Genomic DNA, 16,135 nt, shown 5'->3' with positions numbered 1-16,135 from the left:
AAAGCTGACATTCTCTAATTAAAGCAAAGAATGTTTTTATTGATATGCTTAATGTTACAAAAAAAACCCAACAAACCCATACAGAAGACTATTTCTTTTACAAAAAACTTCAACCCAAACGCATTTTAAAGAACTTTTCTGTGTCCTAATTAAAGTGAAATAATGATTTTTTCCCCGCCTCTTTGCAGGTCTCCTCTAAATGCTACAGATGTAATAAAAGAGTGAGCTGCTATGTACAAAGCAGTATCCTAAAGCCTTGGGGGAGTTGGGCAGGCACAAACAGGGTGCTTGGGGAGGATGATGCCCCAAATTGCAGGGATGCCACCTCAGCTCTGGGGTGTCATGAAAGCCCAGTGCTTGGAATAGGGACCATAACCCAAATTCTGGGTCCCTGATCTGTGGGTGTGGTTGGCCCAAAGTCCCTGTTGTTTCATTGGCTCAACTTGGCCTACTTGGAAGTAGCACAAAGACATCTCAGTTGCACACAGTACTGGAGCATGGAGAAACTACTCTGATCCAGCTTCCTGCATACTTGTCCTGTGTACCTTCCTTCCAGAGCACTCATGGCACCACACAGCTTCACTGCACCTGGATAGCTTTTCCCTTCTGAGACAACCAAAACTCACTGCCAAAAAAAATAAACACACAAACTTAAAATTCATTTTCCAAGCTGTACATTTTCCAAACAAATGCCATGTTAGTGACATGCACAGTAACAGGCAGGCATTTGACTATCAATGGATCAGACTTTAAAACACATTAATGTTTCAGGCATCAACAATGGAGTACTAACCTGTTACTACTTTTTCCTTGATTATCCATATGAGAATTCAGTGCACTAACAATAAAACCCTTTCAAAGTAGAACACGGTATGGTACTGTATGGCAGAAAAAAAAAATGCCCTGCAAGGTTGGATGACTGGGCCATCTGGCCTAGTACCTGATTTCCACCAGTGCCATGCTATTTAGAGATACAGTTTAGGAAAAAGACAGAAGCCTGGCTGCTTTTGCAGTCCCTTCCTCCGGTCCCCCATACTCCACCCCCATGCACAACTGCTGTATAAATGATGTTACAGGACACACAATTTCACTGTCCATTTGCAGTTCCATTTCTGTCTATGCAATTGCCTAATCTCTTTTGAACCTGCTGATATCCTTGCCTTCGCTACCTACCATGGCAAAAATTTCACTAGCTGAAATCCCGGAAAATTAAGGACTATTTTCTTTTCTTTGTTTTAAGCCTGATCTCCTCCTACCTTCACTGAGTGCCCTCTAGTTCTTACATTGCAGGATTTGGAGGGCAACAGTTTCACATCTGGCTTTTTTATCACTTTCATGATTTTGTAAATCTCAATGATAAATATCTGTCTTTCTCTAAACTGTAAAGTACCAGACTTTTCAATCTCTTCTCATATGACAGTTGTTCCATTTCCCCAAATTGTTTCAGTTGCCATTTTCTGTACCATCCCTAACCCCACTAAATCCATCTGGAAAAACAGAGAACTGAACACAGTACTTCAGATATGAGTCCAGTGAGGTTTTCTTAGCAGCAGAGTGACATCTTTGATGAGATAAATCTTCACTGAAGTCAAAAACCCCATGTCACTTTCAAGAGAACTACAACAGAGATAATTCCAGCTACTACAACTGGCACAGGAAGTTATCTTTGTTCTCAATAGTTTGGGATTTCTCCTGCAGAGCAAGCCAACAGAGAAAAGGCTAAGTGTAAGGGTACTGTCCAAGGATCTACATCCGGAAGAAATAGCATAATATTTTAATTGCACTTCCTGAAACACCTAGACATCCTGGAATCAACAGTTAAAATCCCAGAGGAATTGATAATGTTCTTTGATAATCCAGACCTAGCAGACTGCTGCCCAACACCACTGTGTACCTTTCAGGGAAGAATTTTAAAGGTCCTATCTGCTCTATATCAGTGCTTGAGAACTCTGGTCCATTTTTATAGCTATATGCCCCTTGCTGATGTGGGCCAAAATCCCTCCTATATCATACTAGGAGCTGCTTCTCTCCATTCCCAGCTACATGCATTTAAATTTTACGGTATAACAAATCCTTCCCTATCTTAAGTTTACTTTGTATTATGCAGAAATCTTGGAGTGGCAATGGGTTGCCTTGATTTTCATTTAATGTCATTAACTTCCATGGAAGTAAAAGTGTTTGGGTCAAAGAGAGGCAGCAACTATAAAAGCATATGTGCACAATGTAATCTCAAAAGAAAACAGAAATCAGAGTGCAGCAAGAGGAACAAAAGGAAATGTATCTTTGTTCCAGATGCATGAGCCACCCGAGCACTGAGGAGAACATTGCTGCAATCTCCCCAAGACTGTGCATGACAGCACTGCAATGTAACCACAGCCTTGCCTCGGCCTCACTTTGGCCACCACAAGCCCAAGTCTACCAGCACGAATCTAGTGGGACACAGGAGCCACACCTCCCTGTGGACACCCAGAAATGTCTCTGTCTCAAACTGGCAATGAGATGGATGGATCCCAGGGCCTTTATCTGGCAGTTTTGCCCAAGTGCAGAGAGAAAGATGAGGCCCCATGTTCCCACTGCAGTCCTCACTAGAAGAATGAGGTCTGGGCTTCACTACATGGTTAGCAAACAACCTCTTGCAAAGCACATACTCATTTTTAGATACTGCAAATTAAAATGTTTTGTAGGAATGCACTTGTGCAGTTTCCTCAGTTCCCTCTAAGGTTCAAAATATTTACAAACATCAATAATTACACAAAGGTAGCACCAGTAAACTAACACTGATTTTAAAGACATTGCTTCCACAGTGAAGATGTTGTCTTCACACATCGTCAACAGCCATGGTACATTAACTTACCAAGTGACTTTAGCTCTCTCAAAAGAGAAAAGTCTTCATTATAATGTGTTTTGTATAAAACTAGACTACAATTTAACCTGTAAGGTCTCTGGTATGTTCCTTTCTCAAAACTGCAAATACTAGTTTCACGGAAGAAGTCTGTGCCAAAGTATATTATACCTACTATGGCAATAAATTCTTCATGGATGAGGTTTTATACATAAATTACCTTCATATGCAGTCTCTGAATGCTCTTCTAAATTTTATGGGATAATATGAATTATGAGCACCCATGTATTTCTTGTAGGTATACTGTGAGACAGATTTTTTCTACTACTTGCAAAAGATTATGCAAGTGAGTTATACTCTACACCTTTCCCTCCATCCTCATTGAATAAATGTGATTAACACAAACCAGTCAGTTGCTTATGAGAAGTGTTTGGTCTGCTATAAAAGTATGTATGTATTAATTATTCTAACTAGGATGAAATGTAAATCACATGGTTAAACAAAAGCATTAACAATATCAGAAAGGTTTTCTCTAAACCTTATAATCTTAGATTTGTTAACCATGGTTGTATCTTGGTTTAGTTATTGATACATTTATGGTTTGGCAAAATAGTCCTTTTAAATAAACTGTACATTTAAAGAGCACAATTTATATTTATCTGAAGTTACCATTGTAATCTTTACAAAACTTGGCTGGATTTCAGTGGCTGGGCTTTATGTATTTTGCTGGTTCTGCTGGATTTTTAAAACCCTAGAGAACTGGGAATGGAATGAGTCTGTTCACTGTTATTATTAGTCTCTAGTAAATACTGTTGGTGACACACTGGAACCTAAATCCTAGCCATTCTTCATATATCTGTTGAAGACTGGGTGCTTTGGATTCAGTTCATACACAACATTTGCCTCAGAAGCAAGGTTCCAGGTTTCCACAGGAACTCTCATTTCACGAATCACTAGAAATGTGAACTGGCAAACAGTACTTGGACCCCAATTCTACAAATTCCTCTAACCCCACTACCTGAAACAGCTTAGTAGTTCCAAAGGCTTCACAAGAACAGGTCCAGGATCAGTCATTTTCCAAAAGGACACGTCACTGGTCAGCTGTACTGAATAGCACCTACTCACAGCCACTAAACCCGAGAGACCAAAGACAGCAGGAATGGTACACGTGGTGTGGGAATGCTTGCCCTGCTCCCACGACAGCGGGTGAAGGATCCGGCAAGAAGGCTCATAACAAGATCAGACAAAAGAGAAAACACTGAATCATGTTAAAGTAATTACCAGAAAATAAGACTTCTGCAAAATATTTGCAATCAGCTCTCTCGAGCCTTCAGGCTCAGTCTTGCACTGGGCTGCCTGTAGCAGCACCACCCCAGGAGGCGCTCCAGGAAGAGCGGGTGACTCAGTCGCAGTTCCTCCCTGGCTCCTTCCTCCTGCATGGCACAACAAATAACTGCACCCTATCCCACTGCAGCACTCCCACGTTACTCTGAACAGCCTGACAGTACAGAAAGCCACAGCCCTGCTGTCCCTCTGCTTGCCATACTTAGGGACAGTGAGGGCACGCAGACCCCACTGTCTCTTCACTCTGTTGTCTCTTCTTTTCCATCTCCCCACACCCAAAACTGCTGCCTAAAGTGGCCATATGGGACACATTTACTTCTCACTACTGCCCTGGGGTGCTACTAGGAACAGGAATAATCTAGCATGGAGATAGCATCAGCATGAAAGAGAAGAGAATCCTAGTTAGGAAGAGCATATGTCGTCACTAGATAATGATAACCACATTTAATGGGCACAAGCATGAAGGCATGAATTTCAGAGATTTCCCCCTTGTTTTAAAAAATAGGGGCTTATTATAGAAATGTCCCATTACACCATCAGGCGCTGTACAATATTTATTATATAAAATCACTATAATTAAATGCTAAGTGCTGATTTCAATTATTTAGCAGTGGAGCAATAAAATAAGCAAATGCCTTTAAAATGTTATTTTCATAGAGAAATCACAGAATACAAAAGTAGCTAAAAAATGACCTGTCAGGACCTTAGACATCCCATGGTAAGATTTAAGCTGCAAGGATTCTCATTTTTTTGCTGCAAGCTTGTAGTGGAGCTAATATATAGGAAAAGAGTGAATTCGTGCCCTGACTAGGTTAGTTACCATGTCACCTTAGAATCAGACACTTGGGAAAAACAAAGTCACATACAGAGGCTAAAACCAGTGAAGATCTGAAGCAGTGAGGCAGTTCAATCCACAGGGACCGTGTCTGCACATGCCTCTCCACTGAAGGACCCAGGCTGTGTTCATTAGTGTTGGAAAACCTTGCAAGATTATATTTAAAAAATACTTTATATTGAAAAAATAGTTCCAAAACATTGTCTTTACTTGACAAACAGCATCGAAATCACTGGAAATAGAGGGGATTCCCAATAGATATTCCCAATAATCTACCTGTCATAGACAAGGGACAAAAGGCTGCCATATTACATATTACTAATTCTATCCTGGGGCTAAGTAATGCTCCTGGAGAAATGGTGAAAAAAACAACCAACAAGCAAGAGTGAAGCTGTGGAAAAACAGGTGCTGTACTGTCCTTAAGCAGGATGCAGTGCACACCGTCCTGACCAGGGACAGGACTCTGTCAGCCAAAAACACGAAAGTGGCCATGCCACCTTCCTTTCTTTTTGGTGTAACTGATGTTACATCAAGGAAAGACCTCCAGCACAGCTCCAAATTTGCAAGGCTCAAGTGCTGTCAGCGTGCCACACTCACCATTACAGGGCTAAATAATGGATGGATGTGGAGCTTCTAGACTGCCTTCACTCCAGCTGTTACCTTGCAGAAGTTGGGATGGATGACACTGAAAAATTCTTCACATTGGCATTACATTTAGAATTCTTCTATAAAAAAAAAAGAATGCAGCTGACTTCCATTCATGTTTCTGACAAGCTTTTGTTTTTCCCGATAGATTTTCAGCTAAACAAAAACTGAGCTAGAAATGTCCAGTTCAAACTAAATGTCCTATGAACTAAATACTGCTGATTATTCCTTGCTTGCTTACATCCTTCTCATTTACCAAGAACAAAACAAAACTTGAAGAATATATTTTAAGGCAGGAATAATGACCATTCCCAACCCCACAGCTCCATTTTTATTGCAAATAAAACAACTCTGAAGGTCTTCCATTAGCTTCAGAGGCTGGGAGGGAGTGGGAAGAATGATGTGTTACACTACCACGGAGGAAGTACATATGCCAGCTGGAAAAACGGACTATAAAAAGCTTTTCTTACACAAACATGAGGAAGCAACCAACACCCTCAATTGTTGAAGTGAGAGGAGGGAGGCCTAAACACACAACTAGAAAAAAAATTTAAATTAAAAATGTCCTGCATGTGTCACATGTTCCCAATTACTCTCAGATTTGAGAGCCTGGTTCTATAAGGTCAAACTGAGCAAAACAGCACAAATGCTGTGTAACTGTAGCAGGCTGGAGACCCTGCTGCTCAGACTATCACATGCTTTTCTGGCACAGCACTATGGACTCACTCCCTCTCTGCAACCTACTGCAAGTTGGGTGAGGAGCCCTCTGCACGCGGAACAAGGGATCAGAGTGCAAAAGCCAGGCAACCATGCTGCACTGCAGGAAAGGTGGTGCCACCAGGGCAACCACCTCTGCTCCAAGGGCCTTTCCTAAGCAGCAGCATCCCCAGCTACCTGTCAGGAACGCATCCCCTCCAGTCAACACAGGAACGTGGTACACCCAGCTCAGAACCAGTGTGGCATCATCTCATATGTCAGAGAACCAAACAATCAAAGGATCTAACACAGGGACAAGAATTCAAAGTACAGCTTCAGAAGGTCAAACAGGCCCATTACAAAAGAGAAATTTATTAGAGCAAACAGCTAAATACTGGCAGGACAGAGATGCAAATTCTAACAAGGCAGACTGAGGAAAAAGGAGGTGGACAGTGAGGTTGGCCACACTGATTTCACCTCATTTGGAGAGACTGCTACATGGGCCTTTGCACTGGGCAACACTCAGATGGAACCAGCCATCCCCAATACAGGCTCACACACTTCCATGTCCCAAGAAACAGTCCCATACACCACAGTATTCTGATCCCTAGCAGCATAAAGCCTCTAAGAGAGATACAACCAAAATGACGCTCCCATGACGACCTACTGCCACCGCAGCAGTCTCCTATTTTTCCACTAAGGTCATTTTCCTTGTCCATGAACATATATTGACTCCTAGCATTTAGCAAAGTCATAACCCTCTAGTTACAGAGCTTGAACTTGTCAACAATTATTTAGTGAGTGTAATGGAGCTAGGTCAGAACGTAGATACATAACCTAGAGATTCTACTAGTCCTTACAAAAGCATTCCTTCCCCAGCCAGCCACTGTGTCACAGGACATTAAAGGTAGAGGTTTGGCTATGCAACAAACCTTTCGCTTCAAAGTAATTTCACTTAGAAATTTCTTACATGGTTCTGAATATCTAGAACTTATAAATGACTACAAATCAAAACCAGAGACGTCTTCACACAATATTCAAGTGGAGGCAGATAGCCCACATTCTCTCCTGCCTGCAGAACATGTCAAGTTGTTTTGGAATTTTTGAAAATAACAAGGAACACACTAAACACTTGACAATACAGATCTACCAAACTGGGATAAAACTGCATTCTTCTTCCCCTGCTGCTTACTTAGGGAAGGTGTTAGCATTGCTTTGCCCAGAACACACAGACAGCAACACAGCTTAGCACTTCAAACCCCAGGACAGTCAATACAGAAGAAATCAGCCTGCTTTGTCCCTGGAATTAATAGTCAATGCAAAACAGGATACTGGATTCTTGAATATGTTTTCTTTATTCGGCAGAAGGCACACAAAGGAGTTGTGATAGGCCATTCTCCCTCCTGATTTCAAACTGGGAAGCCATGGCTTTACAGAGGTCTGCTCAGACATGGCTCTGAGGAGCTTCATTCCTAGATGGCTCCAATTCTCCTACCTTTATGTCTGTGCTCACTTTATCTCATTGTCTGTGTGGGTTTGTGGATGGCTGCTGTTGTTTTTTTCACATTAAGTGTGTCCTTGGGTCTCTCCACAATTCACACTGTGTACACTTGAAGTCGTTAATGTATCTTGTTTGCAGCTCTATTTTTCCCACCTCCTAACACTGACTAGGACATTTCTTCTCTCAAATAGTCTCACTGCTTTCTCACAGCAAAACTGGCACTCTGGACTGCCAGCTGACTCCTGACAATTTATTTATATGTGCACAGCACCATGCAATTCTACAATGTGAATTAAGAAAAAATAATCCTCAAATCTTAGATAATTCTCCTGTTTCTAGTTGTCAATAAGTTACTTTCTTGACAATCAAACTCAAATCTTGATGATAGAAACTTGCATTTTAAGAAGAGGCAAGCAGAAATTTCTCATCAACTGAACAAGTTGTGCTATGCTTCTGGGCACGCATTACAGTATCTTTTTCGCATCACACCTACTCTACTAAATATACAAAACACTGTGCAAGTGATAGTTTTGTCAGCCACCAGCTAATCAAATGAAAAATTATTAGGCTTAGAAAAATAATAAAAGCAGAAGCCAGCTGTGCATTTGTTGGATGAAAATCCCAGTGTCTCCCATGTTAGCTCATGTGTATTTCAATTTCTGGGAAGAAAATAATGGGAGTTTCTCCACCCTTTCTCATGTGAGCCATAAAACAGATTTATTACCTAGGATATATTCTGTGTTTTCTCCTGAGGAAAAAAGAAAGTGGTGGAACAAGTTCATTTTTTTCCCTTCTAAAACAAGGATTTTCTTTATAATAAACACAGAGCTTAATTTTGGTATCATATGGCCCTTCTATTTAATGCTCTGGTCACACTTTTTGCCTTTTTAAATCTTGAATTGTTGCATTTTCATTTCAGTGGGGAATCTACAGCTGCTCCAGCTGTCTGAGTGTGAAAAGTCTGTCCTAAGATTCCTATCTGGTGTGTTTTAAGGCAAAATTCTTCCCTCCCCTAAATCAAAGAAATTTAGCATCTACTGAAAAACTGTGAAATAACTAAAACAAAAAGAAAAGCTAAACATTAGTCTATGTTTCTTTTCAAACAGTTCTTGCTCAGCTTTACCTTATACCCAGCTGTCACCCAGTGGCTCTGGGAAACTTAGGCTGCAGACTCGGAGCTTTAGGACAGGGTTGCATCTCATCTGGGAAGGTTATCCTGTACAAACAACTATTTTTTTACTGTAACGGTCACCTTCTGACCTTTAAAAATAAACCATGAAAAAGATTTGCTGACTAAAAGATTTTTTTTTCTCCTAAAACTCTTAATTTGCTCACAGTATGACATTACAGTTCTAAAGACCTGTGCTGGCAAATCCATTTACAGAAAAGGTGACTTCCCCTGTAACTTTTGCTTTTGAGATGCAGAAGAGACTGATTCCTATTTTAAATGCTTCTGAATCATGATATAGCCTGGATTCTTCAGTTTAGTGGTCTGGGAAGTTTCAAGGCTAAGATATCCCTTTTTAAAATGACATTGAGTAACACAGCTTTTTTAAGTAAATCTGTTGACTCCAATATTTGTAGCCTAAATGTGCTCTACAGTCTCCCATTGCTAACCAGCACCTCTTGTTTAATGAGTCACTTTCCTCAACACAGCACACCTGACACCTCTCAAAGTTTCAGTTCTTTCAAATAATCCCATGATATATGAGCGTTTACACCAAGTCATAAATGCCAATGAGACAATTTTTGAAATGACGAGCTATGCCATCATTAGCTGCATATAATTAAAACATACCCTAGGAAGTGCATTCATTACAGTTGTGAAATTATTTTATTGCTTATGAAAAGAAAAAAAAAAAGCCCTTTTAATGATACAACTGTGCCAGCACAGAACTCAAAAGGAAGCTGGCTTGCTTGGGCAAAAAATTGTGCAGGTTTTTTTCGTAGATTTGTTTCATTCTCATTGTTTCGTGATCACTTACACTTCTCCACAGAGACCAGTAATTTGGAAAATAAAACCCCAGTAGCTGAAGCAGTTTTCAACCTATTACTAATTTGAAATCCTTCATTTGTACTACCAAGTATATTCTAGTGCAGACAAACTGCATTCTTACAAAGAGAGCATAAATCTATCCACACAGGTATTTTGGGGAGGAAAACACTATTACTGCCACTAGACTTACCTTTTTCCTTTACAAAGACATACAAACATAACAAACATGTAATACTGTGTTAAGATTTCATACAAAAGAAATGTATCAACATTACAGCTCAAAAAGGGTGTCCAAAAAGCAAAGTTCAACCTTTTTTTTAATCATTATTAAGTTTGTCTTCACAACCCCAGAAACAGCACTAGCACACATCTATAATCCAGCTGCAACAAGACAATTTATTACAGAAGAGCAGACATAGTAGCTATTTTCCCCCAATGAACACAGTCCTTCATAGAATATCGTTTTGAAAAACCAGAATCTTCAGGGTTAAATTTCCCATATGAGCTAATTAGCAATGACTGGTTTACAGTTACTACTGATCCAATGAAACAGTACATTGTTATGGCTGAGCTTGCAGAGAAGTAGTACTCAAATTAAAAACAAGACGTATACAAACATGAAGCATAATATAGCCTGATGTACTTCGTGGTAAAGAGCCAAAAAAATGTGTCTCTTTAGAATGTAAGAACATATACTGGTCAGTAGTTTAACATTTCTCTGCAAAAAGAAACTCACTGTACTCTAAAATGCTCAGAAAAGGCGTAATGTACGTAAAAGTCAACAGATCTTCTCCCTAAATACCTTACAATTCCAACATTGTAATTCCAGTGTTTAAAAATAAGTCTCTACATCAATTAACCAAAATCAGACAATCTATCTGATATTAGAAACTGGCATCTATTCCAGTGCATGCACCAACATAATTTCCATCTGCAGAATCTTTATAACTGATAATCACACATCCAAGCCAGAATAAACAGAGTTAGATTTGCTGATCACAGGGTATTTTTAAAACAAGAAAAAACTAGTTTACCTGTAAATCAATAAAAATGTTAATAGGAACCATTAAGAAAACAAGAAATTGCTCCAGTAGCTTTTTTAAAAATTAGTAAATTACTTAAAAATAAAATTTTAAAAAATCTTTATACTTCCTGCACCTTAGGCAGAAAGGACACATTTTTAATTATGTTTCCCAGTCATGGAGCCCTCTCTAAAATCTTCACGGAAATGGTGCTAAAAGTGGGAGTTACTGGAAGGAGCTTCGGAAGGATGACAGGTCACACAGACACAAAGACACTGCGCTAAAAAGTGTGGCAAAATGCTCCTCAAAACAATTCCCAGAGAAAAAGTTACACGCATATTTCCATCTCGTGCTGTCTGTTTTTTCCAGAGCACACACCATGCCTTCTTTTTACCTTTTTCATTTCAAAATGAAGCTGCCGAATCTGGAACCGGGATTATTTTCTACTCTAAACTGGCATTCAAAGGAGTTGTACAAGGCATTTTCCTTATTTCAAACAACCAGTACTGCTGAGGAGAAAAACACAGCAAAAGAACGCCAATGTCGGAAACGAGCACTGCGGGACGCGCTCGGAACAAAGCGGCCGCGCCGCCCGTGCCGGGGACAGGCGCTGCTGCCCCGCCGCAAGGCCGCGCTGCCGCCAGAGGGCGACAGCGAGCGAGCCGCCAGAGCCAGCGCTGAGCCCTGAGCAGGCCGCTCAGAGCCAGAGCTCTAACCCGTTGATCAATACAGTATTATTTTTCATATTGCCATACTGTACGTGACAATAATAGGTTTTCTTTTGTAAATGCTTCTAACTGAAAGGTATTAAAGCATTTTTGGGTGTTCCTGAGGACTGCCACTGCTCTTGCAGATGGTGGGGAGAGATCCGCCCGAGGCCGTGCCTTCCCTGGACAGAACCGTGTTCAGTACTCAGCCAGAGCTGTTCCTGCCTTACCTCCATCTGCTCAAGCAGTGTCTATGTCGTTTAAATACCTAAAAAGTACTTATTTCTATTGGTCATAACAGTACTGGGATTATTACCAAGAGCTGTAAAATTCAGTCAATTATGTGAGCTCTATTACCACTACGTGTGGTGCTGATATTGATGTCTGATGGAGTGTATCCTGAACTCAAGGCATACACACACCTGTATCACCGCTGCCAGAGGAGCTTCTGCACGGATGGTGCAGGCAAACTGCTGCAGAGCATCAGGGAGATGCAGACCCTAATCAAAGCATCACTTTTTTTCTAGCAGATGCCTTACATCAGCCACAGATGTGACACCTTCCTCACCCTGCTGGCTTGAGCTTCTTCCCACCCCCACTGGAATGGAGCTGTGCGAGGCTCTGAGGGGCCGTGAAGGGCTCTGGAGCCGTGAGTGGCTCTGAGGGGGCCATGGGTGGCTCTCCGGGCCGTGCGGGCCTGTGAGGGGCCGTGAAGGGCTCTGGAGCCGTGAGTGGCTCTGAGGGGGCCATGGGTGGCTCTCCGGGCCGTGCGGGCCTGTGAGGGGCCGTGAAGGGCTCTGGAGCCGTGAGTGGCTCTGAGGGGGCCATGGGTGGCTCTCCGGGCCGTGCGGGCCTGTGAGGGGCCGTGAAGGGCTCTGGAGCCGTGAGTGGCTCTGAGGGGGCCATGGGTGGCTCTCCGGGCCGTGCGGGCCTGTGAGGGGCCGCGCGCCGCGAGCGGGGGGTGACGTTGGCCCCGTCGCGCGCCCCGCACTCGGCGGCCGAGCCTCCACCGCGCCGTTGCCGTGGCGACGCCCCGCGCGTGCGCACAGCGCCACCGCCTCCTCCGGCCCGTGAGGCGGCGCCGCGCCGGTGACAACGGAGCCCTCCCAGCCCGACTCGGCCTCGCCGCTGCCCCCGCGGCCGAACGCGGGGTCCCCCCGTCCTCCCTCCTCCCGCTCACCGAGCACCCTTCCGCCCGGCGGGTGGGAGAGTGATAGCGATGATTCGGCGATCCCCGCGGGAACCAGGCGGACACGGAGGAGCGCCGAGCCCCGCGCCTGACGTCACGGCGGGAGGCGCGCAGGCGCTGTCGGCGCCCGGTGCCGCTGGGCCCCGGCGGGCCGGGACTGAGCGCGGGCGGTTCTGCCGGGGCTCCCGCTCAGGGGGTTCTGCAGTGCCGCCGGCGGCACCGGGAGGCGGCGCAGCCCCCGCGGAGCAGCCCCGCTCTGACGGTCCTACGAGGCGCTTGGCGCCCGTCCGCTTCCTCACGCTCCGCAACCGGGAGGACCCGGCCTTCACCGGGAGCCCGAGCGTGTCGCTGCTCCGTGGAGCCAGACACGAGTTCTGAAGCAGCCGGGAAGGGCTGGGCCGGGGCGCTGGTGCCGGGCTGTCGCTGCCATCGGGCCTTTCAGCCCGAGTGTGACTCGGGCGATTCCCCACAGCTGGTTGGGAAGGCCGATCAGTGGGGTGCGCATTGGGCTGTGGTTTGGGCTCTCTGCCACTCTGCTTGCACAGCATCCATTTATCCCGTGCTCTGCTGTGCATGCGGTTGTCGCATTCCTGAAGTCATTTGCCTCCTCCGGCAGCCACTGTCAACTTGGATTTGTTGTGGGATAAAGACCCAATTATTTTAGTGCAACACAGCCGTACAAAGTTTTCCAGGTTCTGCAGGAGAGCTCCCTTAAAGAAAAAAAGTTGCCTCCTGAAATGGTTCCCAATGGAAGTTACTGGTTAGGTAACTAACCAGTTACTGGTCACAGCTGAACTAAATCAGGCAACAGTTAAATAACCCTGTGTGTACTGTTGGAATAAAACTGCTGTGATACTGGAATTACACCCTGCTAATGTACCTATCCACCCTCAGACGGATGATGGGAAGCACAGTGCAGAGATGTACAATGACAGCACTGCAGAGAGAGGTACTCTTCACCCTTTCACAGACCCGTGTTGCTCTCCAGCTACACCCCAACTTGCTCAAGGAAAGCAAGTAAACCATCATTTGCTTGTGTCACCAGTCTAGGAATTAAAAGCTGTGTCATTTATGTAGTTTTTCAGGAGGCTGTCCTGCTCTAATTCCAGCTAGAAAGCTTGGTACCTCATAAAACATGCTATTCAGTTTTCCTACCATTTTTGCCTATGGAGCCAGAGTCTTTCAAAGAGAAATCTAGTGCTGTTAAGTGAGTGCTGTTCTGTTCCACTTCTATTGATGCAAACAAAGGCATGGAGATTTTTTGTGAGTTTGGGAAGGTAAATCTGGAGCTTGCTTTTCTACTCATATCAAATTTTTCATCAGTAGCAACACTGACTCCTAAACCCTTGCTCTAAAGGGCTTTAAATGGCATTCAGTGGTTATGAGAACACAGAACACTGAGGAGGTTATGCCTCTCATTATGAGGAATGTCCTAAGCACAGATAAATGCATTCTGTATTGTGTAATGCATAAATACAGCCCCATACTTCCCTGTATATTCTGCTGAAATGATTTGAATTAAGAGATTTAGAGCAGCAGATCATCACTATAAATTGCTATGTGTAATGGAACCACATGTGCAGTATACTTCACTTATACTTTAATTTGTTAGGAGCTAAATGTTTATTAGAATACGGTCCAGTTAATATTCCCTACAGTCACCTTGAAAATGAAATATCCTTTCACAACCCAAAGATAATGAGTTGTATGGCAAGATTAGGTGGTTACCAGAATTCAGGAATGACAGAATCCAATTAATTTAACATGAATTAATGCAATATCAAATTTATTACAGTTGGATGCAGTTTGTAATTGAAAGTTCCATTACAGCACGTTTTTACATGTCATCTCCTATCAGCAAGAGATCTCAAAAGAGCAAATTCTCTATTTGGTACAGCAGCAATGTGTTTATTATATAATAAATAACTCTTTCCTTACATGTTTGCTGTGAGGAACTTCAGGTCCCAAGAGCCCAGTTGTGCACAAGGGGCTCTGCTCTTGCTCTTTCTCACAAGGCGCCACGACTGAGCTTAAAGAGAAACCTGGGTTTCATCTTTGGCTGCTTTGCTGGGCTGCCCCTCCCATGTTACTTGTTCATCCCTTTTCCTATTTTTCACTCTTCTGGGGGATCACCCCTCTTTGTTTTTCGGGTGGGAGGGGTGTAATCAGCCCTCTAGTCAAATAAACCTTTCAACCTCCTAACTTCAAAATAAACACTTTTATTGTGGACAGTCCAAGCTCCTTAGGCAAAGCTTTAGGTCTCAAATCCAAAAGATACACTGTGTCCTTTTAATAATTTCATAGTGGAAACTCACTATTTGCCCATTCCTGTGGTGTTATGGAGGTTTTCAGTGATTCTGGTTTAGGTTTCGGGATTAGGTGAAACCAGAGTGCCTTAAACCTCTTTAGAGGTTTGGGATTAGGTCTGCATCAGGCCTAATATAGCCTTTCTGTGCAAGGCTAAATTAAATGGCAGGAATATTTGTTGTGCACTGATTCACAGGTGTTTGGCAAAATACCAGAAAACATAAAGGAACCACTGGAAGAATCATGAAGGCAAAGCCATCGAAACATGAGTATTAGCTAAGTACTGAGGTATCACTTGCAACTGTGGGGTCTTTCAGACTGCTTTTAAGTGATTTTAAGCATGGATATCATTTTTATGTGTCTCTTTCACATGAATGCGAGTAAATTGAAGATCTGTCATGCAAATGGATCATGGATTTTATTTGGGTATTACATTCTGGTAATTGCTGCCTGTTTTATAGCAAATGTATATTAAAGTTCATCAAACAGCTGATATCACTGGAACTCTATTATTTTATTGTACACATAAATTCTACTCCTTCTCTGGAGTATGTATTGGCCTGACAGAATATGCTAGGAGGTCACGAGGAGAAAAATGCAATAGATTTATGCCTACCATTAAAACATTGGCCTGTCTGGCCCAGGAGGGAGAGGCATTTGCCTCACTGATGACCATGGACTAACTGGAGGAACTAAATTCATTGTTTAGGCTGTCTACTGTGATGCTTTTCAGCACTTTTCACTCACTTTGTCTCTGGTAGGGCTATTTCTCCTCTATGTGCTCAGTTCCGTAGTTTGTAACATGGGCAAGGCCTGACTCCCTGGCCATCCCCTGAGGTGCTGTCTGAGCTGAGCAAATTTCATCAAGCAGAAGGAAGAGCAGCTCATTGCTGCAGTATCAGAATCTCTGCAAACTGCAGCAGCTGGTTTGGCTGCATTTGATGGGAAAAGCTGATGCCTGGCTCAGCGAAGCCTGAGCCTGGCATCAAAAGAAGCCAAAGCACAGTGCCCAATGGTTCAGTTCCTACAGCTGCCCAAAATCAGTTATTGC

At 43.2% G+C, this 16,135-nt stretch overlaps 1 protein-coding gene across 3 annotated transcripts in view; it reads right to left on the bottom strand.

Moving 5' to 3' along the window:
• GNB1L (G protein subunit beta 1 like) overlaps window positions 1–12,852 on the bottom strand; it is a 42,406-nt gene extending 29,554 nt beyond the window's left edge. The window contains exon 1 of one of the 3 annotated variants that reach the window (XM_069030832.1): window positions 12,769–12,852. Coding sequence is in view for 2 of the 3 variants with exons in the window: in XM_069030830.1 (XP_068886931.1) it covers window positions 11,276–11,284 (9 nt within the window). In the remaining variant the exon portion in view is untranslated. Of the gene's footprint in view, window positions 1–5,618; window positions 5,699–11,275; window positions 11,423–12,768 lie in introns of those variants that run through there. The other 2 variants (XM_069030830.1, XM_069030831.1) reach the window with 2 other exon arrangements.
• Between the last annotated feature and the right edge of the window lie 3,283 nt (window positions 12,853–16,135).

This window comes from Aphelocoma coerulescens, chromosome 15, assembly GCF_041296385.1.
Source record: "Aphelocoma coerulescens isolate FSJ_1873_10779 chromosome 15, UR_Acoe_1.0, whole genome shotgun sequence".
In the NCBI taxonomy this organism is placed as follows: Eukaryota; Metazoa; Chordata; class Aves; order Passeriformes; family Corvidae; genus Aphelocoma; species Aphelocoma coerulescens.
This window is presented reverse-complemented; position numbering and strand designations above follow the sequence as displayed.